The sequence below is a fragment of the Arachis hypogaea genome, chromosome 16 (assembly GCF_003086295.3).
Source record: "Arachis hypogaea cultivar Tifrunner chromosome 16, arahy.Tifrunner.gnm2.J5K5, whole genome shotgun sequence".
NCBI classification, from domain to species: Eukaryota; Viridiplantae; Streptophyta; class Magnoliopsida; order Fabales; family Fabaceae; genus Arachis; species Arachis hypogaea.
Genome location: NC_092051.1, coordinates 16,697,128 through 16,722,848, shown reverse-complemented (window position 1 = coordinate 16,722,848; position 25,721 = coordinate 16,697,128). Strand labels below are relative to the sequence as shown.

The window sequence follows — 25,721 nt, the reverse complement described above, 5'->3', positions numbered from 1 at the left end:
ATGCAAAATCTTGTATTTTCATATAGAAAGTGTGTGGAATCATTGATAAAACCCCTGAAATCATCACAAGATAAATCCTCAACTTGGGGTTTGTCAGCGGTTCTCCTTCTCGTGGTCGAGATAGGATAGGTGGCCGTCCTAAGAATTCCTTGAAGTCTCAGAAGGCCTGCTTACATTCTGTCGTCCATTCAAATTGTTTTCCCTTTCTTAAAGTAGCATAGAAGGGGAGAGATCTTATTGCAGCTCCTGCTAAGAATCGAGATAGGGCGGCTAATCTCCCGTTGAGTTGCTGTACCTCTTTGACGCAGGTTGGGCTCTTCATGTTGAGTATGGCTTGACATTTGTCTGAATTTGCTTCAATTCCCCTTTGTGTGAGTATGAAGCCTAAGAATTTGCCTGCTTCAACTGCGAAGGTGCATTTTGCGGGGTTGAGTCGCATGTTATGTTTCCTTATAGTGTTAAACACTTGAGCCAGGTCGGACAATAGTGTGTCTTCGCTTTGTGTCTTTATTAACATGTCGTCCACATAAACTTCCATGATTTTTTTGGTGTGATCTGAGAAGACTTTATTCATTAGCCTTTGATAAGTAGCTCCTGCGTTCTTGAGACCGAAAGGCATCACGATGTAGCAGTAGTTTGCCTTTGGTGTTAAGAACGAGGTCTTTTCTTGATCTGGTGGATACATGGAAATTTAGTTGTATCCTGAATATGCATCCATAAACGAGAGATATTTATATCCAGAGGAAGCATCTACCAGGGCGTCAATACTTGGGAGTGGGTATGGATCTTTTGGACAAGCTTTGTTGAGATCGGTGTAATCGGTGCACATTCGCCACTTCCCATTCGAATTTTTCACCAAGACGACGTTGGCTAGCCATAGTGGGTATTTGACTTCTCTTATAAATCCGGCTTCCAGCAGTGCTTGTACTTGTTCTTCCACAGCTTGGGATCGTTCTGGCCCGAGTTTTCTTCGCTTCTGTTGCACCGGCCGAGATCCTGGGTAGACCGCCAACTTGTGGCACATTAGCTTGGGGTCTATGCCCGGCATGTCTGCGGCTCTCCCTGCGAAGAGGTCGACATTATCTCGTAAGAATTGTATCAGTAATTCTTTTGAGTCTCCTCCTAGGACTGTGCCGATATTAGTTGTTTTGTCCGAGGTGTCTCCGATCTGAACCTTCTCTACCTCACCTTCTGGGTGCGGACGGAGTTCTTCTCGTCGATGAGCTCCGCCAAGCTCAATTGTATGAAACTCTTCTCCTCTGCCCCTGAGGTTTAAGCTCTCGTTATAACAGCGACGTGCCATCTTTTGATCTGCTTTTATCGTGGCTATCCCCTCTGTAGTTGGGAATTTCATGCATAGATGTGGAGTTGAGACTATTGCGCCGAGTTGATTGAGTGTTGTCTGACCTATTAGAGCATTGTAGGCTGAACTTACGTCGACCACAATGTAGTCTATTTTGAGGGTCCTAGATTGGTTCCCTTTTCCAAAAGTAGTGTGTAGCGATACGTATCCCAGCGGTTGTACCGGGGTGTCTCCTAGTCCGAACAGATTGTTCGGGTATGATCTAAGCTCCTTTTTGTCTAAGCCGAGTTTGTCGAAGGCTGTTTTGAATAAGATATCGGCAGAACTCCCTTGGTCTACTAATGTGCGGTGTAGATTGGCGTTTGCCAGTATAATAGTGATGACCATGGGATCGTCGTGTCCCGAGATGATGCCGGATGCGTCCTCTTTAGTGAATGTTACTGCCGGGATGTTGGGTGCTTCCTCCTTTCCCTCGACATGATATACTTCTTTGAGATATCTCTTTCGGGATGATTTGGAGATCCCACCTCCTGCGAATTCGCCGTGTATCATGTGGACATGTCTTTCTGGTGTTCGAGGTGATCGTTCAGCTCGTCCATCATCTTCGTCTCTTTCTTTGGTCATCATCTCGGGTAGCCAGAAATCGATCTAATTTTCCTTCTCTTACCAATTTTTCTATGATATTTTTCAAGTCGAAGCACTCGTTGGTGGAGTGCCCTCGGACTCGATGGTATTCACAATATTCCTTCCGGTTTCCTCCTCCCCTTTTGCCTTTGAGTGGTCGCGCTGGGGGATTTTTTCTGTGTGGCAGACTTCTTTGTACACGTCGACCAGGGATGCCTTGAGAGGAGTGTAGTTATGGTATTTTTTTATTTTTTCCCCATGTCGATCTTCTTTCCTTTTAGAGTCCTTGTCTTTGTCTCGGTAGGGGGCCCCAAATTTTGAGGTTTCTCCCAACCGAGCGTTCTCTTCCATGTTGATGTATTTTTCTGCTCGCTCCTATACTTCGTCTAAGGAGGTAGGATATTTTTTTGATATAGATTGGCTGAAAGGTCCCTCTCGTAAGCCATTGATGAGCCCCATGATGGCGGCCTTAGTTGGTAAATTTTGTATGTCCATGCATGTTTTGTTGAATCTTTCCATGTAGTTGCAGAGGCTCTCCCGATCTCCTTGCTTGATCTCTAGTAAGCTGGGTGCGTGCTTGGCCTTATCTTTCTGGATGGAGAATCTGGCCAGGAACTTTTTAGCCAGGTCGTCAAAGTTTGAGATGGACTTCGGAGGTAAGTTGTCGAACCATCTGATCGCCGTTTTCGTGAGAGTCGTTGGAAAAACTTTGCAGCGAATGGCATCTGAGGCATCGGTAAGGTACATTCTGCTTCTGAAATTGCTGAGATGATGGTTGGGATCTGTGGTGCCATCATAAAAACCATATCTGGGAGCTTGAAATCTTTTGGGATTTTGGTCTTCATGATTTCTCTGGTGAACGGATCTTGTTCTTTGCGTGAATTTTCCTCAGGAGTGGTCCGTGGAGCTTTTGATTTGAGGTCGGCCTCTAATTGCTGTAGTTTTTCTTCCAATTCTCGACGTCGTCGTACCTCTCTTTGCAGATCCTTTCCGACCTCCCATTGTTACTGGGTTTCTTTTTCAAGTTGCTTTAAGAGATCTTGAAGTGCTTCTATGGCTCCCGGATTTGGTGAGTTTTTGTCCCCGTTGGATTTCGGAGTATCCTTTAGCGTAGTGTCCGCGTTCTTGTGCGGTGTTCTATTTTCCAGATCCGAGTCGTGGTTGTTGTCATGGCCGTCCGCCATGGTTTTAGGATGACTTTCAGGTTCCCCGGCAACGGCGCCAATGTTCCGAGGGTTACCTGAAACTGGAGGTCAATCTCGGATGAGATCTTCTGTACTGGTCGGAGATGACGTGTCCGGCTGGCTGGTGGCGGCCGGAGCTGTTGTGTCTGACTTGTTGGACTTTTTACACTGCTGATCCTTGGCCACCGGAGGGTGGGGGGTACCTGCAAGAGACTCCGATGCTTAAGTTAGCATGGGTATTAAACAGGTTTATTGTAGAATCAGAGTATGAGTTATACCTGGGTGCTCCAGTGTATTTATAGTAGTGTGGGCTGACCTTTCTGATAAGATAAGTTAGTTATCTTATCTTATCTTATCTTATCCTGTTTTGGATGAAGTCAGCTTATCTTCAAGGGAACCGCCTTTATCTCTATAGGCTGGGATTGCCTTTGGATTTGGGTCGTGTTCCTCTATTTGGGCCCTTTATTGGGCTTTCCTGTGGATTTGGTCGAGCTCTTTTAGAAGAGGTCGGGTAGTCTGACCTGAAGAGGTCGGTCGCTGTGTCGCCGATCATCCCGGGTCGGATAGCTCGACCCAGGGTATGAACAGCGGTGGAGGCTAGAAAATTCCTAGGATTTATGCTAACCCAAAGAGGGATCGAGGCAAATCCTGACAAGTGCAAAGCTATCCTAGAAATGAAAAGCCCGACTTGTTTGAGAGAAGTCCAACAATTAAATGGCCGACTTGCAGCCCTTTCCAGGTTCTTGGCAGGGTCAGCATTAAGGCCCGTTCTACTCTTCTCTCTGCTGAGAAAAGGATGCCAGTTCGAGTGGACTCCAGAATGCGAAGAAGCGTTCCAAGAGTTCAAAAAGTTATTGAGCCAACCTCCAATCCTCACCTGACCTCTAATAGGGGAAGAGCTTGTCCTATATTTGTCTGTAGTCGACAAAGCTGTTGCATCGGCCCTAATACGAGAGGATGAGGTTGGACAACATCCAGTATATTTCACCAGCAAAGTTCTACAAGGTTCCGAGCTAAGGTACCGCAAGCTAGAGAAGTTTGCGTGCTCCTTAGTAATAGCCTCGCGGAGGTTAAGGCCCTACTTCCAAGCCCACACAATAAGAGTCCGAACGAACCAACCCATGAAGCAAATCCTCCAAAAGGCGGATGTTGTAGGGAGAATGGTTCAGTGGGCGATAGAGCTCTCTGAGTTCGACTTAAAGTACGAAACTCAGACAGCGGTAAAAGCCCAATGCCTCACCGACTTTATAGCGGAATATGCAGGAGATCAAGAGGAGAAGCCGACTACATGGAAACTATACGTAGATGGATCCTCAAACAAAACAGGAAGTGGTGCCGGCATAATACTAGCCAATGAAGGGGGAACACATATAGAAGTTTCCCTCAAATTTGAATTTCCAGCTTCCAACAATCAGGCAGAATATGAAGCCCTGATTGCAGGATTAAAGCTAGCAGAAGAGGTCGGTGCAACCCAGGTACTGATATTTAGTGATTTCCAAATAGTGACCTCCCAAATAAATGGAGAGTATCAGGCTAAAGACCCGAATATGAAAAGATACTTGGAAAAAACTCTGGAGCATCTCGGGCGCTTTGCAGAAACCGAGATCAGACACATAACTCAGGACCTGAATAGCAGAGCAGACGCCCTCTCCAAGTTAGCCAGTACCAAACCAAGAGGGAATAATAGAAGCTTGATCCAGGAAACTCTCAAAAAATCCTCTGTGATGAAAACAGAGGACAAGCAGGAAGTCCTCGAAGTAACCGGGTTAAACCTCGGATGGATGAACCCCTTGGTCGAATACCTAAAATTCGACATCTTCCCCAAAGAGGAAAAAGAGGCCAGAAAATCTGGAGGGAAGCACAATACTACACTTTAGTGAAAAATACCCTCTATAAAAGAGGAATATCAACACCATTGCTAAAGTGCGTACCGACCTCAAGGACAGTTGAAGTACTAGAAGAGGTTCATAATGGGATCTGCGGAAACCACCTCGGAGCCAGGTCGCTAGCAAGAAAAGTAATCCGAGCTGGGTTCTATTGGCCGACTTTGCAAAAGGATGCCACAGAATTTGTGAAAAGATGCCAACCATGCTAGATGCACGCAAATTTCCACGTGGCTCCCCCCGAGGAGCTAATCAGTATAACTTCTCTGTGGCCCTTTGCAAAATGGGGGATGGACCTGTTAGCTGTTAGGACCTTTTTTCCAGGCCCCAGGACAAGTCAAATACTTAATTGTGGGAATAGACTACTTCACAAAGTGGATAGAAGCAGAACCATTGGCCACCATCACTGCCCAGAGAAGTCGGAGGTTCCTCTACAAAAATATCATCACAAGGTATGGGATACCTCATTCCATTACCACAGATAATGGAACCCAGTTCACCGACTCTACCTTCAGAAGCCTAGTAGCCAGTATAAAAATAAAACACCAATTCACCTCGGTGGAGCATCCACAAGCAAATGGACAAGCGGAGGCAGCTAACAAAATCATACTGGCGGGGCTAAAGAAAAGACTACAAGATGCAAAAGGAGCTTGGGCTGATGAGCTCCCGCAAGTGCTATGGGCCTACCAGACGACGCCACAATCTGCCATAGGAGAAACACCCTTCCGACTTGTCTATGGCGTAGAAGCCATGATACCAGTAGAAATCAATGAACAAAGCCCAAGGGTGATCCTCCATAATGAGTTAGGAAATGTATAGGGGCAAAAAGAGGAGCTTGAATTGCTCCCCGAAGTCCGAGAGCAAGCCCAGATAAGAGAAGCAACATTGAAACAAAGGATGACTACCAAGTACAACAAAAAAGTCATTCGAAGGAGTTTCACCCCAAACGATTTGGTCCTGATCAGAAATGACATTGGAGTCAACAAATCGGGGGAAGGAAAGCTCGCTGCTAATTGGAAAGGACCATACAAAGTTAGCGAGGTCTTAGGAAAAGGGTATTATAAGGTGACTGACCTAAACGGCACCGAGTTACCAAGGTCGTGGCATGCTTGTAACATGAAAAGGTATTATAGTTAAATGCGAACTCTACTCCCTGATGTACTCTTTTCCCAACTTCATGATTTTTTTCCCCAAAAATCAAAGGGTTTTTTCTGAAGAAGGGTTTTTAATGAGGCATCACAGTAGAGACTAAGGGAGAATGGACTATCAAAAACCCTTAGTAGTAGCGAAAGTACCTTCCCAAATAAATAAAGATCTTTTACAATATCTCTTATAAATTCCTTCTCGTTTATTTTTCTTTCTACGAAACGCGCTGACTTAAACTCGACAAAGCGTGAAAATCCCATGAACCGACCTAGATGGTCGTCAGGATAAAACGACGAGGTACAAGTCGGTGTAAAGAGGTTATAAAGTTGATCGTAAAAAACTCGGAAACATTCCGACTCATAAGTCGAAGTGAAAAGCCGAGCGGCAAAGAAAACGCATCGCAAAAATAACCTAAGTCATAAGAACTCAATAAATCAAAAAATTGAGTATAGGGAATGCCAAAAAGAGATCGAAAAACCTAAAGACTGTCCTGAGTCCTTAAAGTTAAAAGGCTCAAAAAGACAAACAGCCAAGAAAAAGGTTTTCAAAAAGATCAAGGGAATTTTTCAAAAATGAAAATCAGAAAAGCATGCACACAACAAGACAAAGAAAGGTAACTTAAACCCTTATCCAAAAAAGGGGTATTTTTTGTCAACCTAAATCCTTATCCAAAAAAAGGGTATTTCTACAAATATTTTGTTTACGGCCTTAAAAGGCCAAAGAATATCAGCTGACTACCACAACATAAAGAGTTTAAAAAAGAGGAGACCCACAGGCTGGGCCCCCATATAGCCACAAATATTTTTAAAGAGTATCACCACCAGAGTCGAAGGGAGTAGTCGGATCACCACCAGAGTCAGGAAGAGTAGTCGGAGCGCCATCAGGTCCAGGGAGAGAAGTATCTATAGGAGCCGGAGAGGAGGTTCTGTGAGCCTTCGAGGAACTCAGAGCATCCTTGGAACAAGGAGGGGACTCCATTACCCTCTGTCCCCAAGTCTTCAAATCTGACTTGGTGACATATTGGGGAGAGGGAGGAGAGACTATAGCCCCGTCAATGACGACCTTGTCCGGATCCAAAGGTGAGAGATCCAGGTCGGGAGCAAGGACTCCGACCTGTTCCTTAAAGATCCTCCATGCTTCCTCGGCCCTGTCAGCAATAGAGTCCTCCAACTCGGTATAGTCACTCCGAGCTTTCAGCAAATCCTTCTTCACCACCACGAGGTCCTCAAACAAGCTCGCATAACTCTCCTGCGCCTTCAGCCTCAGGCCCTCCTCCATGTTGCACCGAGCTTGCAACTTTCGCTCACTCTCCTGAAGGCCATCCCTTTCCTCCTTCAATTTGGCGACCTCCTCCTTCAGCGCCCTCTCATGCTCCTGATACATGAGAAGCCTCCCCTCCAACTCTTCAACCCTCGAGGTTGAACCCAGAGAGCTAAGAGGAGTCTTCTCAAACATATCAAGGAACTTTGTGCATACCCCCGCCGCCCTGATACTCTCCTGAGCTAAAATAGTGAGGTGGTTCCGAATAGAAACATCATCCATACCTATGCGGGTATGGGGATAGATGTATTTCCGGACAAATTGAGGTGCATCCACCTTAGCCTCACCTTCAAAAGAAGAGCTAGACTCCAAGGTCTTGCGCTTCTTCTTTTCTGGCTTAGGGGAGGATCGGGGAGGAGGGGACGGCTGAGAAGAGGTTGAAGAAGAAATGACAATAGGTCGGTTCGGGGTCCCCAAGTTGTGAGGAAGGGGGGAGGAGAAGGAAGAGGAGCGTTAGTTACCCTGGCGCCACCAACCCTGCCACGGGACCTTGCCTTGGCCTCCTGGACTCTCTGGTAAGACTCCCTGGAATTCTTCTTCGCCATCTTTGTAAAAAACAATTAGTAGCCAAAGAGTCAGCAAAACAAGTCGGTAAAAACAGGTCGGAAACAAAGTGGATAAATAAAAGCTACCTAGTTGTGTCTGGACAAAGGTCGGCGACCCCTGGAGAAATTTTTTGGTATCCAGATATGGGGCCCTCCCCCACACTTCTCGGAGGAACCCCACAATGGCAGCCTCTACCTCATCCAGATCATCCAAACCATATTTCTCACAGGGGGAGGCCTCCAGCCAGTACAAAGGAAAGCGAGGGGAAGAACTCTCGTCTAAGAAGAAGGGGTGGTGACCCTCTACAGCTTGAACTTTGAAAAAATAATTTTTGAAGTCATGGAAGGATTCATCAAAAAGGGTGAAGATTCTCCGACCTTGTATAGCTCGGAAAGACACCCATTGTTGCTTATTATTTTGCCCACTGAAGGGCTTGGTCATGTGAAAGAGAAAAAAGAAAATCCTCAGGGACGTCGAAAAGTCTAAAGCATGGCTAATGAACCGGTAGATTTTCAGAAAACCCCAGGAGTTGGGGTGAAGTTGGGTAGGAGCAACTCGGCAGTGGCGTAGAACGGCAACCTCAAAATCAGAAAATGGGAGAAAAACGCCCAGGCGGGTGATGATACTCTCATACATATAAAAAAAATGAGGGGCTACTTCAGAAGCCCTCCCGAAACAAACCCGGTCTTCCGGACCCGGGACCACCAATTCATACTTCGGCTCATCCTCATCAGAGGTACAAAGTCTATGATGAGTACGGAGGTTGGTGATAAAATCGGTGTCGACCATAGGTTCCTCCCCTAGGACCGTGACGTCAACCCACTGGACAAGAATTTCTACAGAAGACATTGTTTCCTAAAGGTTGACGAAAACCTACAAATGGAAAAGAAAAAGATCAAGAACAGGGTTCCTAAGGGGGCATGGAATCAAACAGAAACCTACAAACCAACTCCTCTCTCCAAAAAAGTAAAAGCATGCAAACAGAAGCACTGCATAAAAGAGGAGAAAAAACTAACCCTTACCTGAGAAAAATGTAGAGGAAGATGAAAGCCTTCAAATGAAGAATTTCCCACGAACAGATGAGAAGGAAATTTTGAAAAAATCGCAGAAACGAAACAACGAAAGAGAGGGAAAGTATTTATAGACACGTTAGGGGCATAATGGTAAAAACAGAAAGCGGTCATTAATGAGCGCACCGTTACCAAGGTAATTAATCCCTACACGAACCTCTAACGGAAGCGATGTTTGATTAGACGCGACTGTGAAAATCAAAAGTCACAAAAGTCACGTCGGCTCTGAATAATCACGTCGGTTCCCTCACAAGTCGGCTACGATCCCGAGTAGGGGCACTGTTCATACCCTGGCCCAACACTAAGGCCCAGGTCCAAACGAAAAGACCCAGTTCAAAGGATTGTGTCTCACCCCACACCGACCTTCCCCTAAAGAAGTCGGTTCTCACCACGACTTGCTCTAAAGAAGTCGGGGACGAAGATTAGCTGGCAGATAAACACTCACTCAAATGAGTAACTGCCCCTAAGATCTCTCAACCCACTTCCAAGAGCCATATCCCAACTTCCCTAAGATAAAGGGACGGTTATCCACCTTAAAAGGTGGAACTACTTCAGCGGTGATTATTGGCTCACCACTATAAATACACTGACACTCCTCAGATATCTCTAAGTCCCAATACTCTCTAGACCTGCTTACGCCCTTGCTGACTTAGGCATCGGAGTGTCTTTGCAGGTACCACCCCCATTCACTCGTGTTCACAAGTCGGACGGAGGCCCTGAAGACGCGAATCTGCCCGAAGGCTTCCCTCCATAGACGATTGGGCCAACCCAGCGAGTCCAGCCCAATAATCTCCGGTTACCCATTGTAACAGTATATATATATATATTCATCGGTATTAGGCTATTACACTTATTTTATCCATTATAGATTTGCCTCGTTAAATGAACGTATGCTAGTTGTTTTTCACACATTTTATCCCTTTTCATAATATTAATTACCAGTTAATATAAAATGAATGAAAAATTCAGTTTTTTTCCATGTTGCACATAAACATATAAATATTGTATAAAATACATTTGGATAACATTCTTTTTTATTTTTTTTTTAACCTTGAAATCGTTAATATTATCTTTCGAGCGAATGAGCAGCAATTACTCGAATTTTTTTTCATGAATTTTGTAAAATAACTATCATTTTTTATTAGAAATGACGGAAATAGTTGGTGGATAATTAGATGATAAAAAATTGACAAGTTTTTTCAAAAAAAGAAAATTATGCGATTCTAAGGGTTTTTTTTTAATAAATAAATTATTTTAAAATATATATAAAATCAAAAAAAATCTAGAGAACGAACACTTTTATTAAAATTTAGTTAATACAACAAAAAAAATAAATAATTATATACTATTAAATATAATCTTACACTATTAAAATATTAATAACAATTAATTAATAACTATAAATCACAAAACTTGCTCGTTCCTAACAATCCTAAAAGAAAAACTCTAATTGTCAAACGCGTGACTGATCGTGTAGAAAAGGAAAGACGGATTCAACCAAAACTAGTGAGTAGAAATTAATCTGTTTGGATAGCAGTCCAACTAGAATAAAACTTGAGATTAGAGATTTCGCCATTTCGGTGTCATAGCAAGGCAGACGCTCCACTAAACTTAAAATGAAACGATGTTGGTCATTTCCAATTCTCTCTTACTCTCTCTCTATCTCTAACTAATCTCTCCGCTGAAGAAAGGAAGAAGAATAACACGCGTCTTCTTCTTCTCATCCGTAGCTTTCTCACCTCTGTCTTAATCTCTTCTAACTCACACACACATTTACGGCGCGATTTTTAAACCAATTAAAAAAATTGACGACATCCTTCTCCCTCTGCTCCCACTGTGATGCCATTCTAGGGTTTTGGATGAAACAATGGGTCTCGGCACCGACAAGGACGACCACGTCGTCCACGACGGAGACTCCAACCCCTTCCCATCCGTCTCTTGCTCCATTTGCCTCGACCCTGTTGCCCGCACCGGCGATAGATCCTGGGCCAACCTTCAATGCGGCCATCAATTTCACCTCGGTAAGTCAATGCTTTCTTTCGCCGATGTTTTCCGATGCATCCAATTTGATCGCCATACAATTTCTGCAATCAATTTTGACTTGAACCGACATTGAGATCTGAATTGTCGTTTTGCTTATCTTTCGTGTTGAACTAAAACTAGTACCGTGCGAGAGGATCGAGGAACGCTTCTTTATGTTATCTGATTTTTGGAAATGTTGTTATGCAATCTGGTAGAGTAGTATTTTCATTCGATGAGCTTGTTTGTAGAGGTTGGTGGTTCTAATTGTGTTAGCTGCGGTGATTCCATTGTCTAGAAACGGGTTTCTTTTATCCAGAAAACTCTATCGGAGGAGATGGTGGAGCGTTTTATATAAGATGGAGAGAGAGATGCATTTTGTTTTTATCACTTTTTTTTTTCCTTCTTCCTAATATCTTTTTATAAGAGAGCTCAAAGGTAGATATCTCCTCTTGTTGTTCTCAGGTTGCTTGGTATATGCTCCTGCTAGTTGGGTATAGGAGGTTATAGTGTGAATTTATGTAGAGTGGATTTCTTATGCTGCACGGTCGAATCCCCATGACTGTTGTAACTGGCAGAAGCTGACTTATTTTGAGATACTTAGTGGCTCTCAAATTGGTTGATAAATTATCTGAAACTGAAATGAGCTCAGTTAAATTAAATGTTTGTACTCATCTACTACTGGTCTACTGCATTTTCTTTAGGAGTTAGGACTATAAATGTCGGCTACATAAAATTTATAAGTTTCTAGTTCTCAACCAAAAGGAAATTAAAGTGACTGATTTCGATGAGCTGTGCAACATTTTTGTACATTTTGTATTTTTGGTGTATCTTGAACCTACAACCAACACAGAAAACCTACAATACAGTGATGATATACCGACATGTACGGAAAATTGGAAAAATGGGAAAATTGCAGGCCTCAATGAGTACTTGTTATTCATTATGCATTAATTATAAAACAAACCCCATATGTGTATGTAGACATCTCCTTTTTAAGGCAATATTTCTAGGGTTTGTGCTCTACTAGTATCAAACTATCGGTTTCTAGCAAGATGATAGCTGCATCTTTATGGTATCACATCATATTGTTATGCTTAATAATTTATATGTCATTCAGATTGCATTGGCTCAGCCTTCAATATAAAAGGGGCAATGCAATGCCCTAATTGCCGGAAGATTGAGAAAGGTCAGTGGCTTTATGGCTCCCGGTCATATCCAGAATTCAGCACAGATGATTGGGCACACGATGAGGATCTATATGATCTTAGCTACTCTGAAATGGTAATAGAAACCACGCCATCTTTGTAATTTCCAACATTTTAATTGTTATTTCCATAAACATGCTCCTGCACTTTCATTCTCAGGAAGCAGCCTTACATGAACAATGAATGTTTGTTTTGTTGCTTGCCATTTTGGATTATATAGCTTTACTTTCTGTACTGTTATTGTTTCAGAATCTCTAAGAACAGATCTTTATTTTTTTATTACAAAAAGAGATCTTACTTTTAACAATATGGTGGAATTTGATCCATATAGCAAATACACAAACACTCATTTTTTATGGATAGCCATCAGAAGAGCAATAAATTGAGGTCAAAGCAATTAAACATGATTTTATTCCTTAACAAAGGGTAAAGATATACAAAGATAGGCCATTTTTCTTCTTTATCCCCAAAATCATTGGCCTCAGCCTCCCCCTTGGAGGCAAATCACATGAAACTTCTTTATCGCAAAAGACAATTGATTATCCCCATATATGTTTAATTACAAAATCCTTATATGGCAATTGCAAACCATCTCAAATAAACAAGTAGTTCATATATGTAGTAGCACAATTTTTTGCGGGGTGGGGGGAATGGCCTCCCGTTGTCTTAAACTAGGTCTGTCAATGGGATTTACTCTTCTTTTTTTTCTTTTTTTGGTTGTTGTATCTGGATAGATAACAGTTCGCTAATTCTTTATGCAGTCCTTTGGAGTTCACTGGTGTCCTTTTGGTAGCCTGACCCGACTTCCTTCTTTTGAGTAAGCCTATTTAACATACCACAATATGCATGAAACTAAATATGTGTTCAAATTCCTTAACGCTTGATCTGTGCTTTGGGATAATCTGTTGTCTGGCCCGAATAAAAACATGCATGGTTATTAAAAGTCAAAGTGTTACTGACGCTGCTTGTGGTTATCATCACACATGACTTCTGTTAACACTGTTGGCTGTACATCAACCTCATAATGAGTTTAATTTGGTACGTTTGAGTTGAACCAAATTAGGATAGTTGACATCAAACATTGCTGAAGTTAATGGTAGTATTTATACTGTCCAAGGTGCTTAATCTTTGTGGTTTTTCAAAACAAACATTTAGGAAAGAGCAAATCTGAGAAAAATAATGGATATCTTGAGAAAATCATTAATAATATGGAGGATGTAACATCGTTATTTTTTCTAGTGTGCTATATAAATTCTGTTTCAGTGGATTCATTCTCTTCCAATCGAGTCGAGGAAATGATAACTCATTGTCTTCTTTTCTTTTCAGAGAAGGGGAATTTTCATCAACTGCATGTAAGACCTTTCCCAAAATTAGCCTCCTTATATGAACTTGCATTCAACTGAAGATGTATATCTTGACTTGAATGTTGTGGTGCAGATCATGATATACTGGGACAACATGCTATATTTGCTGAACATACGGCCGTATCATCTGGTAGTCATCCCTGTCCGTATATAGCATACTTTGGACCATTACATCCTTCCCCCTCGAACTCTGGCAGAACTGGTTCAGAAACATCTAACTTCAGCCACTGGAGTAACCCACCTATACCTAGTGACATGCCAACGTCCTATGCATTTCCTGCCATGGATCTCCATTATCACAGTTGGGAACATCATTCGCCTCATTTTTCATCTGCAAGCAGTCACCTAGGAACTGCAGATCATCCCGCAGTATCACCTGGTAGTCAAAGGCCAGCCAGGGGTAGTTCAGAGGTTCCAAGACCAGGATCTTTTATGCATCCCTTCATTGTTGGTCATAGGTATCACTTTACGGTTTATGCATTGCTATGTGATTTTATGTGAGCTAAATCATAGTATATGCTTATATACAGGATCTTATATGTGATTTTGGGTTAAATGCAACAAATAACACGATTGAACTAGGCATCTTGTGCTTTCATGCTTGACACTTGATGCATGTCTTCTGCAGTTCTGGTGCTAGGGCTGGGACATCAGTTGCATCTTCAATGATACCTCCGTATCCAGGTAGCAATGCCCGGGCCCAGGACAGAGTCCAGGCTCTTCAGGCATACTATCAACCTCCACAACCTCCTAACTCTACCTCAATGCGGACGCCTAATGCCTCTGGCACTAGAAGATCCAACAGCCATAGTGGGTCGGTTCAATTAGCACAAGTTTCCCCATCATCGGACCCAAGTGGTGGCTTCTTGTTGATTCCATCAGGTTCATCAGGACGCAATTTTCCGGAAGAAGTCCATATGCCAAGTCGCTTCCAAGCATGGGAAAGAGATCATTTGCCTTCATTATCTTTGAACCACGCAGATAGAGAATCAAGTTGGAGAGCGTACCACCAGGCTGCCAGCGGATCAGAACCAAGTATTAGGTCCAACAGCTTTCGATTAAGGCACGGATCAGAAAGAATGCCTTCACAAAATCGATGATACACTTGTTTTATGTCCTGTTCCCTCTGAAGCAAACGGCTGTTTATGGAAAATCAAAATTTATGTATGCTTTGAGAATTGTTATATAATGCTTTGGCCTGGCTGGCATGTTATGTCAGACTTATATATACTCTGGCTGGCCCTGGAATTGATCTTTCTGGCAGCCACGAGGCAGTGTGATGGACATTGGCTTCTAGTTTCTTTGCCTTTTGGTGGGCATCAAATAAGACGTTATCTACTAGTTGGAGAGTATCAGGTTTTTGAAAGTAATGTTGGGTATTCTCATCTCTAAAGTGAAAGATCAAGTGCATGAGAGCAGTTGTGGTTGGACTTTTAGCCGGTAAATTGTTTGTGTTTGATATGGAAAGCTCATGAAAATACTTTGCATTGGCTTATGTGATTATAATCTGTTCATCTATTGTGCTAGAACAGACGCAGGGTACAGAACTTGCTTGAAAACTGATCAACACGTTCAATGTTGATTTACAAAAATTGTCTTTGGTCTGATACTCAGATTATGGTATGTTATTATCATTTCTCATGAATAAGTACAAAACTATGGCAATGGTTGCCATGTTTTGACAAAATGAAGTTTAACTAGTAATAATCAATATATTTCACTTGATTCAAGGGAATACCAAACTTAGTTTCAAGAAGAATAAAAGAAAGGAAAATGAAACTACTCTTTATCTTCCATAGTTGATTGGTAAATAAGGTCATAAGAAAGACAATTCGAAAGTTTGGTCCAGTTGGTAAACTTGGTTCCTGATAAGAAATAAGATTGGTTTTCAAGAACGTTTGGCGAGTACAAAGCCAAGGAGGAAAAGTGGAGACTAAGGTTGGTTTGGGAAAATATTATGAGAAGGTATTTGTGTTTTTTATAAACATTTTGTTGTCTTTGTTAAATAAAAAGAATGTGGTTGTGTTTGTCTATATAATTTTATATATTAATAAATATTTAAATGTCATTATATTTATGTTTATTGTAGTTTATTTAAATTTTAAAAATTGGTTTAACAATATAATTTTTAGTTTGATATAGCAAGCATACTACAACCATTCGAAAGCTATATTTCAAAAGTCAACTTTAATGAATTATTTTTAAAAAGTAAATTTTATCAAACTAGCTCAAAAACTGGATGTTGATTAATGGTAGCAGCATATATCCGGTTGAGTCTTTAACCCTACCCGACCAATTTATTGTATATGTAATATGTAATATGTTATAAGTAACATGTTATAGGTAGGTGTTGAACCAAAGACCTTTCATAATACAAAAGATCTTTATTATTGAACCAAGATCATCAATTAATAATTTAACATTTTTATTTTTATAAAAACTAATTCTATTTTAGTGATATATAAATACAATATTATATCATAATATTTTATTTGTCTTTGTGTTATTATTTGAGGGTTATGTTGTTTATGAGACGATTATGTTTGTAGGATGATTGTGTTGTTTGTATTGAATTTTTAATTTGCATACTCATTAGATTATATAATAATATTGTATATTTGTAAAAATTCTTGGATAGAGTCAGATACCCACAAATTGACTACGAATAGAATTAGGATTGAATTATTCTCAACTTGCAGATAGAATAATAAATTTAAGCTGCGGATAGAGTTAGGATTGGGTTCAAACCCTATCCTATCCATTGTCTCCTCTAATTGGTAAAGTACTTGTATAATTGTGAAGAGTGGGAAATATCCAAAATAGCTTGGTGCTACTTGAAGTATAAGTATCCATATTTTTTAAGTTGGTAGAAATATTTTTGAACGAAATAAGAATCATTTGCATAAGATTACACTGGAAACTTCAATTTGCAAGAAAAGAACTCTGCTACTGATCTATAGGCAGGAGTTGATCCACTGAATGAAATGCTTGGCATCACTTTTTTGTTTTTCTTGTGGAATTAATTGTTGGTGTACCACATTAATCTCAAACTAATATACGGACACTATACAGACATAAAATATGATATAATATAGGATATGTCGATAGGCAAATTTTAAAATTTTATAAAATATAGAGATACATATATATATAAAATATAAAATATCTTTTAGATAAATCGTAGTGATATTTTATTGATATTAAAATATAAATTAATTTTTTAATTATTTTTAATATTTTATTTTAATTATATTAAATATTTAAAAGATATTTTTTTAATAAATAATAATATATACTATTTTTAAATTTATTTCAAGAATACAGGTTAAGAATAAAACTACACACGCTGACACGTAATGATATTTAAGTGTGTCCAAAATGTATCTAAAAAAATTTTATTTTTTATTAAGATATAATTGAATATAGAAGACACACATATCAAACAAATATCGAGTCATGGCAAGTGAGCAAATTGTCGTGCTTCATAGTCTACCAGTAGTAATAATAATTCAAGGCGTTAAAGTGAAAATAACTAAATAAGTATCGAAAAGAAAAAAGGTATGAAAATATTTTGTCAAATTCGTTAATGAGTTGGGCCCAATTTATTATCTAAAATCAAGAGTAAGCAGGCCCATTGATATTTGAAGAACTAAGATATAAACTAGCCGAATCCAAACCCTAAATCTGCAGCGCCGTTGTCATCCCTGTCCTCTCATTCGCACCTGCTTTGTTTCCATCGGTAATACCCTACTCTTTTCCTTCTGTTTCCTTCTCAACTACAATTACGCCAAAGTATTGTTTTCACCATTTTTTATTTTCAATTTTCTTGAGCTATATTTGTAGCTTCTGGTTTCATTTCACTGTACTTGTAGAAATTTGATCACTCCTTTAATTGAAATTGAGTTTACTGATTGGGTCCCCCTTTGATCCCATGAAAAAATATTACTTTTTTAACAAAGAATGCACGTTGAAGTACATTTTTTTTATTTGGGTGTGTTAATGCGTTTTAGGGTTGTGTAAAAGAAGAAGGGAAAAATGAGTCGAGGGGGTGCAGTTGGAGCTAAGGGAAAAAAGAAGGGTGCAACATTCACCATTGACTGCACAAAACCAGTGGAGGACAAGATTATGGACATTGCTTCTCTTGAGAAGTTCCTTCAAGAGAGGATTAAGGTTGGTGGCAAAGCTGGTGCTCTTGGTGATTCTGTCACTGTCTCCCGTGAGAAGAACAAGATCACTGTCACCTCTGACAGTAACTTCTCCAAGCGGTAATTACCCTTTTATTTATTTATTCTGTTTTTTTATATTGTCAGCTCTACATTCTTAATATGCTGTGAAATGATTGTGCTATTAGATCTTGGCAACTGAATATTCTGAATATTTTTTCGAGTGTATGTTGCTTTAGTTGAATAATGATTTGCCTTGTTATTGTTTTGGTAGGACATTGGATTTTACAGTTTTTTTTTTTCGGTACTCTTATTTTTATTTTTGAGTGAATTGCCTTGTGTACTGTTTAGGCCGTTTAGTTGGCATTATAAACAAAAGTCTAGTGTGAAAAATGAAGCAGAGAATTTGTGGCTATAGATGAATAGATTACTTATATGAACCAAGTATGCTCATTGTTTCATGGCATTGGGTCAAATGGAAATTGTCTCTGTTTATCTTTTGCCATGGGATTTGTCTTCTTTTAAGCATGCTTGAGCTTCCATTCAAATCGGTTTACCTAAACTAAGATTGCATGTACTTGGTTATAGGTACTTGAAGTATTTGACAAAGAAGTACTTGAAGAAACACAATGTGCGTGATTGGCTCAGGGTGATTGCTTCTAACAAAGATAGGAATGTCTATGAACTGAGGTACTTCAACATTGCTGAGAATGAAGGAGAGGAAGAAGATTAAATGTCTGATCGATTTTATTCTGTTAAGAACTTGTTTTTAGCATTTTTATTAGATCTAGCTTCCCTTTTTGCCAGTGTTGCTTGAGATATGATGGTTTGTCTACATCGGTTGCAATTAAACAATTTTGATTATCTAAGTGTTGTGCCATTGTTATTGAATTTGGAATAGTTAAATACAAATTTGCAAGCATTTTCTATTCACAAATCAAGAATAACTTTTCCCAACGACCTGAAATTGCTCCTACATGTACATTTCATTAAACCGGTTATGTATCCATTAATCACTTTCACTGATCTGGTTTGCCTAAAGCTCTACAAAAAGAATATCAATCTATCCCATTGTAGCGAAGATTATCTTAAAAATAACGACCATGCTCTCATGTGATAAACGTAAACACAATTCATCTTTTGTGTGTGTCTCTTTAATTTTCATAATTTTCTTGACAAGGATCTTAAATAAGAAGTCCAACATATGATGGTGAGGACTTATGAGTAGGGTGCGCATAGTTAATATATCAAACGTGTATAAAATATTAAAATGTCTTGAGAGTCAAACTCAATAATCAACGCATTTCCCAAATTGAATAGGGGGAAAAAGAAGAGTGCAGAAAGGTAGAAAGTAAATCCTTACGTAGAGCTTATGTAATATGTTTAATTAATTTACCATGGGGGATAGCTAGGTCCACAATTTATTATTCCTGTGTTTTACTATTATGATATACATATGCAAGTAATGTTGCGATAGAGTGGGGGGTAGCTGTCTCTTGGTAAGTGTTGCAAGCAATGAGCCAAGGCCCAAGACTACCACTGCCTAGTGCCGTGCATTCATGATACTGCAAATACCATTAAGGACAGGGGACATAATAACATGATGGACTAAGACTTTTGTGCTTTATCTGAAGGAAATGAGCCCATGTAGACTATAACAAACCGGAGAAAATAATAGTATAGAAATTGGGGTAAGAAACTAATTTAATAGGTGCATTCTATTGTGCCTATCAATATTTGTCTAACTTACTAAAAGAAGATAAAAATTAATATTTAAATTAAAAAAATATAAAAGTAAATAATTTTTTAATATTTAAAACTTACCATACAAGGTAAGTTCGGCAATTTCGGTACCAAAGTGATAGGCACCATAGAATTGGCCAATTTAATAATGGAGTAAAAAATAGAGTAATTTAAATATATTGGTACATGGTGTGTTATGCACAGATGTGGATCTCCAGGTGTGTTATGTACAGACCTACAAAGCGTAGTTCACGATTGGCATGGAAGAAAAAAAATGGTTGCTGCAAAGGGAGGGATAACCAAATGTTGAAACGTGTCCCAGTCATCCTACATGCAGACGAGACATGTAGGTTGACCATATTGGGAGACACCAAACGTAACCTGCGTTTGGTAGGTTCTTGTAGCAAAGCGTAACTTGCGTTTGGTAGAAATGTAGCTTGCATGTAGGACACATGTATGTGAAGTATAGTTGTCAGAACTGAATCGATAATTGAATCGGTCAGACTACTAATTTATTAGTTTATTAATTCGATCGATAACTTACTGATTGAATTGGTAAAATCAGTTCCACGTAAATAAAAAATAAAAAATAGTTTAAAACCTAAAAGTTAAGTTTTAAAATATATATACTAATATTTTAAAAATAATCAAGTTTCAACAAATTATAATTTGGTTATTATTAAATAAGTATATAAAATTCTAGTATTTTTTTATAATAAATATTTTTTAATTTTATTTTTATATTAAAGTAAATATTTTTTATTTTAATAATTAACTAATTAGTTTATATTTATTATATTGTTATATACTATATGTATTTATTGAAAAATAATATTAATAAACATATAATCATAAAAATATAATTATATTGTAATTAATAAAAATATTTGATATTTTTATTTATACATATTTAATTATATTTATATTAATAATTATGAATAATAAAAAATATAATTAATTTAAATATAAGTGAGTATAAAATTAAAATAATATTTAAAAAAATTATTGTACATATTTACTATATAATTAATAATTAGTATTTAAAATAATAAAAAAAAATATAACTTAATAATAAGGAGAATATGGAAACACAAAGAAGACCCACAAAATAATATAGCCGTTTTGCTTCTAAAGAAGAAGAAGATCGGCAAGAAGGTTGAGTGTTGAGCGAGTGAGATAAAAAAAAATACACCACAAAAAATAGTTCGTAATATTATCTTAAGAACATATTATTGAATATTTAGATTATACTCAATGAATAAATATTTTTTAAATTTTAATTATAAATAAGTTTATTTATATATGTTGTTATTAGAATTATTAATAGATTTTTGGTATATTAGTTAACTGTTAAAATTATTATTATTATTATTGTTGTTGTTGTTAATAATAATAATAATAATAATAATAATAATATGTCGCTATTATGTTATGATTATTATGATTTTTTAACGTTATTAATTATTAGTATTAATACTGTTATTGTTAGCATAATAGCAATGTAAGTATTGTATAAATATCTATTTTATTGTGTAATACTAATTTTTTTTATAGTAAAAAAATGAGTCCAATTGGTTATGTATGTCTGTACGTATGTATATGTATATATTAATAGTAAGTAGACAACTTAAAAAGAGTGTTTTGGAGAACTTTTAAAATGAGAAAATAATTTTAAATTTATTAAAAAATAATACTAATTTTATTTCAAATTTAAATCTATATTTTAGAATATTAACTGCATTAATAAAATAAATTATATATTTTTTACTATTTTACATTTGCAGTTCTTTTATTTGTCTTTTTTACTTTAGAGTAAAAATTTGTTTGATAAAAATAATTTTAGTATTTTAATTTTTAGTAGTAATGAAATTACAAATCAGACCTTTAAATTTTAATGTGAGAATTAAAAAAATTATATTTGATTATATACTAAATAAAAAAAGATTTTTTTTCTGTAACAATTCTATTGTCAAGAAGTGAATTTATGATGTGAGCACACATAATGATAAAATATGAGTTAAATATCAAATTCGTCTCTGAAAGATACCTCGATCTCCATATTAGTCCCCGGAAGATAAAGTTAATCAAAAGAGTCCCCGAAAGTTATACGAGTTAATCACATTTGTCCTTCCGTTAACTCCCTTGGTGACCTGGCTAACGGTTGCTGACGTGTGTGGTTAGCTTCCAACGTGGAAGAGGCCAACGTGTCATGACCTATTGCTGACAAGGTAAGTTTGGCAAAACAGTTCAAATAAGTCCCTAAGTGTTTGAAACCTAATCCTAAATTCCACGATAAATAGGTCGCCTTCATCAATCAGATGGCCATATGCCTGGGTTCGTGTTCAAATTGCTGGTTTTGGGCGACGATGGAGGCAGGAAATGGAGGCCGTGGTGGTGGTGTGTCATTGTTCTCGAACGGCAGTAATGGTTCCAGCGCCTCAATGCGAACCAGGAGGAAAACTCATGAGGAATCATGTTTCTGTGGGTTGAAGGCTGCGATAAGAAAATCTGGGACAGCGGAGAACCCAGATAGACTATTCCGTGCATGTCCAAGGGTACCGGGTGAGTGTTGTGTAAGACGTTAAGGGTTTTCAATGTTGTTTTGTGTGTTGGGATTTTGTTTAATTTTTTATTTTCTGATTTCTGAATTTTCAGAAGGACAGTCACTGCAACTACTTTAAGTGGGTTGAGGATGATGAGTATGAAGGGGTGGGCCAAGGTGGAACAAAGAAAGATTATGGGGCTGAGCTGCAGGTTGATAGTGACTGTGATGAATGGAGGTTGAAGGTGGCATGGAGACCGGGTAGCTTGGAAGCTGAAGTAAAAGCATTGAAAATGTTAATAGTTTTCCTGTTTGTGGTAGTTGTGCTTAATGTGATTGTTTGTAGTTTGTTGTCTCGTTCCAAGTAAAGCAAATTCCAAACACTTGATGGTGTAATGAGATGAATCCATTGAATGAGAATAGACAGGGACAATCTTCAGACTTACAGACAGCCCTAACTCTAACTTTGTCATTTTTTGAAAACAGAATATTTTTACCCCACTGGATTGTATAATCCCTAGTTGCTTGCATGAATTCAGACTTGGACTTAAATGCCATACTGACCTCGAATTTCAACTCCCCAAACTTTGTTTTCTCATTGAATTGAGGGTATACAGCTGGTGATTCTTCATCAGACTCCAACACCTTATCAGAATCCTCTGAATGCCAGGAGTCAGCATCTAAGGCAGCATCACTATCATCTAAATCTGGTAACAAAAAGTTGAACACATAAGAAATCCTAACATTTGCAAAATAGTTCAAAAAACAACTAACCGTTATGGAATTAACATACCAGACTCAGAACTTTCTTCATCTTTAGATCCCTCATAGTTGGAATCATCAGTGTCTATCTCTTTATCAGCTAATCTTTTCTTAGGGGGCTTCTGCTTCTCTCTGACTTCAGACCTGCTGTCCCTTTCTCCACTTCTTTTTTTCTTCCCAGAGTCACTGTCACTGTCACTGCTATAGAGGTTGTCTCTTACAACTTTTGGAGGCCTATACAGTTCATCTTCAGTACTCTCATAAGAGTCATGAAAGTCAGTGTCATCTTCCTGGAGGGGAGCTTCCTTCACTTGTCTTCCAGATCTTGTGACTCTGCAGCCACTGCTATTTTGTTTGTCCTTTTCCCCTTGTGAGTTATTGGCTGCCTCTGATGATGAATTTGATTGAGGTGGGACTGATTTGGCTTGATAACTGATCTTCTTGGCCTGAGGAACAGGCTTCATGGGCAGAGCAGTTGTCTTCTTGGGCTGGTGGGCTGCTTTATTGGGCTGAGACATGGGCTTCACCTTTGGTTGATTGGGCTCAGATATGGGCTTCATTGTTGGATTGGGCTGTGACTTGGGCTGTGAGGTTGTTCTGTTGGGGTAAGAGGTTTGCTTGTTGGACTGAGGATCAATTGTTATGAGTTTCTTCACAGGTTGGGAACTGCACTTCTTAGCTTCGAAATATTTCCCCTGTTTCAACCTTTCTGCTTCCACATTCACTACTTCCTCCTCAATCTGGTCTACTATACAAGGCTGAGAAATACAATTTTTCAGGTAGATATTGATCAGATTGTGGTTTCTCCTGCAATCCTTGCACATGGCAACCAAGTCTGCGTCTGTGACTAAGCTTCTCAACCCTGATGAAAGGGGAACTCCAGGATCTTTCTACCAACAGTTTTCAGCTTCAATGTAACCCAACTCCCTATAATAACCCCTTACAAAGAAGACGTCAAGCGTGTCTCCTTCAACCCCTATCAACACCTCTGTATTATCGGGTTTGTATACCATATCTCCTTCCGCATTCTTCTTAAACAATCCCCCATGGTGAAACACAAAGGTCATCGGAGGACCTTTCATCTACAATCAGAAAAAAGAAAACATCCTTAGCCCACACAAATTGCAACTGGCTATTCTCAATCATAACATAACAAACCCTAACCCCAAAACAAACATGCAACAATGAAAACTAACCCTCATTAACATCAAAGACCCATAACTCAATATCATCACAACGGCAGTCAAAGCAATGCACTCTGACACTTAAACAATAGTCACACAAACCTTTAGGCTCCTCAAACCCCTACCCCTAATCAGACAGAGACATACAGAACGCCACCCCTAAGTCATCAGGCTACATACTGACTTCAAGAAAAGGAAAAAACTTTAATGCTTACCTCTAACCGTGACGATTGCTTCTTCCACAATCAATGTTGCTAACAGAGCTGACGACCACTGTTCTCAGTAACAACACCTACTCCGCTTTGATCGTCAACTAACAACAAGAAACGTGGATGCCGATGTTTGAATGCAAGGTGAAGGGGTTAGGGCATGGCTTGAGGGAGACGAAACATATTGGAGTCAAACATGGAGATACTTGTTATGGAAGAGGGTGAATCCACTCTGCAACGTTTTGAATCCACGCTGCCCACAAAACGACGCCGAATCTTGTCTATCTGGACATTCACTCAAAACGGCGTCGTTTTCCTTCTCTGCCAGCATGGCAGTTAACGTGCCACGTGAGCAGATGTTAGCCATGTCATCAAGCAAATTAACGGAAGGACGAACCTGATTCACTCGTGTAACTTTCGGGGACTCTTTTGATTAACTTTATCTTCCGGAGACTAATATGGAGATTGAGGTATCTTTCAGGAACTAATTTGAGTATTAACTAGATAAAATATTTTTCTTGAGAAAAGGTTTAATCAGTTTTCCGTTACTACATTTGTATCCTAACAAGTATTTATATTTAGTAACTCTAATAAATTGTGATACCATAATGATAAGGGGTGAAGAAATTCGTTGAGACATGGTCCCATGGATATGTGTGCATTGCGTGTTGAGATGAGTCTGAATTAGTCCATCAAATCTGGCTCTTTCATTCATACCATTGCTTGCCTTTGAAGGTGGTTGTGTTGTTGAACTTACACTTCAATTTCCAAGGTAGCTCCAATAACAATAACAATTTGGGGGGGTTTGCCACTTTGCCTTACATGCACAACTAAATTAAGCCAGCAACTTCAACAGAGAGCAGAGTCCCCCACTTTCTTAGGCAAATACTTCTTCTTCCTTTTCTTTGCTTTGACAACTTTCCTTCTTCACTGTCACCACTGACGCCATCTTTTTGTCATTTCCATAACTCCACTCCCATCTCTCTTTTCTTCTTCCCACACACCTCCCTCCCTCTTTGTATTTTAGATGGGACAAAATACAAATATTATACAAAACAAATAAATACATTATCCTATTTCTATATAGAAAATACTTGTCAACAAAAATGGAAGAGCAATGCATTACCACCTGATTACATCATTCCCATGTCATGCTTTGTCAAACACTTCATTGCTCAGATGCTACTATAATTAATATCTCCAAAACATAGAATAGGCTCCACTCACATTAAACCCAAAGTTTATTGCTGATCACTGAGACTTGGGAGTGATTATTATTCTTATTAAACATTCTCTATGCATAATTGCAAAATGTACTTAGTAGTGTGGAAGAAGAAATTTCTTCCTCCTTGAAGAGAAAAGAATTACTCAATAATTTGACAATTCTACTGCTTGTATTGAGATAAATGTATTAAAAGACATGTATCTTTTTGTATATAAAAAATAACTTC

At 38.7% G+C, this 25,721-nt stretch overlaps 2 protein-coding genes across 2 annotated transcripts; both read left to right on the top strand.

Moving 5' to 3' along the window:
• Positions 1–10,495: 10,495 nt before the first annotated feature.
• On the top strand, positions 10,496–15,259 carry LOC112758092 (E3 ubiquitin-protein ligase RFI2). The gene is made up of 6 exons (XM_025806671.3): positions 10,496–11,097; positions 12,216–12,379; positions 13,065–13,120; positions 13,630–13,655; positions 13,741–14,125; positions 14,296–15,259. Exons 1-6 carry the CDS (start codon positions 10,944–10,946, stop codon positions 14,765–14,767), a joined length of 1,257 nt encoding a protein of 418 aa, XP_025662456.1. The 5' UTR covers positions 10,496–10,943; the 3' UTR covers positions 14,768–15,259.
• Positions 15,260–15,938: 679 nt separating this feature from the next.
• On the top strand, positions 15,939–18,767 carry LOC112758091 (large ribosomal subunit protein eL22z). Its single transcript, XM_025806669.3, has 3 exons — positions 15,939–17,406; positions 17,678–17,932; positions 18,419–18,767. Exons 2-3 carry the CDS (start codon positions 17,703–17,705, stop codon positions 18,561–18,563), a joined length of 375 nt encoding a protein of 124 aa, XP_025662454.1. The 5' UTR covers positions 15,939–17,406; positions 17,678–17,702; the 3' UTR covers positions 18,564–18,767.
• The last annotated feature ends 6,954 nt before the right edge of the window (positions 18,768–25,721 follow it).

Bases quoted from the DNA above. Each gene is read 5' to 3' on its own strand.
- LOC112758092 (XM_025806671.3), top strand. From the start codon at position 10,944: ATGGGTCTCGGCACCGACAAGGACGACCACGTCGTCCACGACGGAGAC. The intron at 12,380-13,064 runs GTAATAGAAACC...TTCTTTATGCAG, and splicing joins ATCTTAGCTACTCTGAAATG to TCCTTTGGAGTTCACTGGTG. The intron at 14,126-14,295 runs GTATCACTTTAC...TGTCTTCTGCAG, and splicing joins CCCTTCATTGTTGGTCATAG to TTCTGGTGCTAGGGCTGGGA.
- LOC112758091 (XM_025806669.3), top strand. From the start codon at position 17,703: ATGAGTCGAGGGGGTGCAGTTGGAGCTAAGGGAAAAAAGAAGGGTGCA. The intron at 17,933-18,418 runs GTAATTACCCTT...ACTTGGTTATAG, and splicing joins GACAGTAACTTCTCCAAGCG to GTACTTGAAGTATTTGACAA.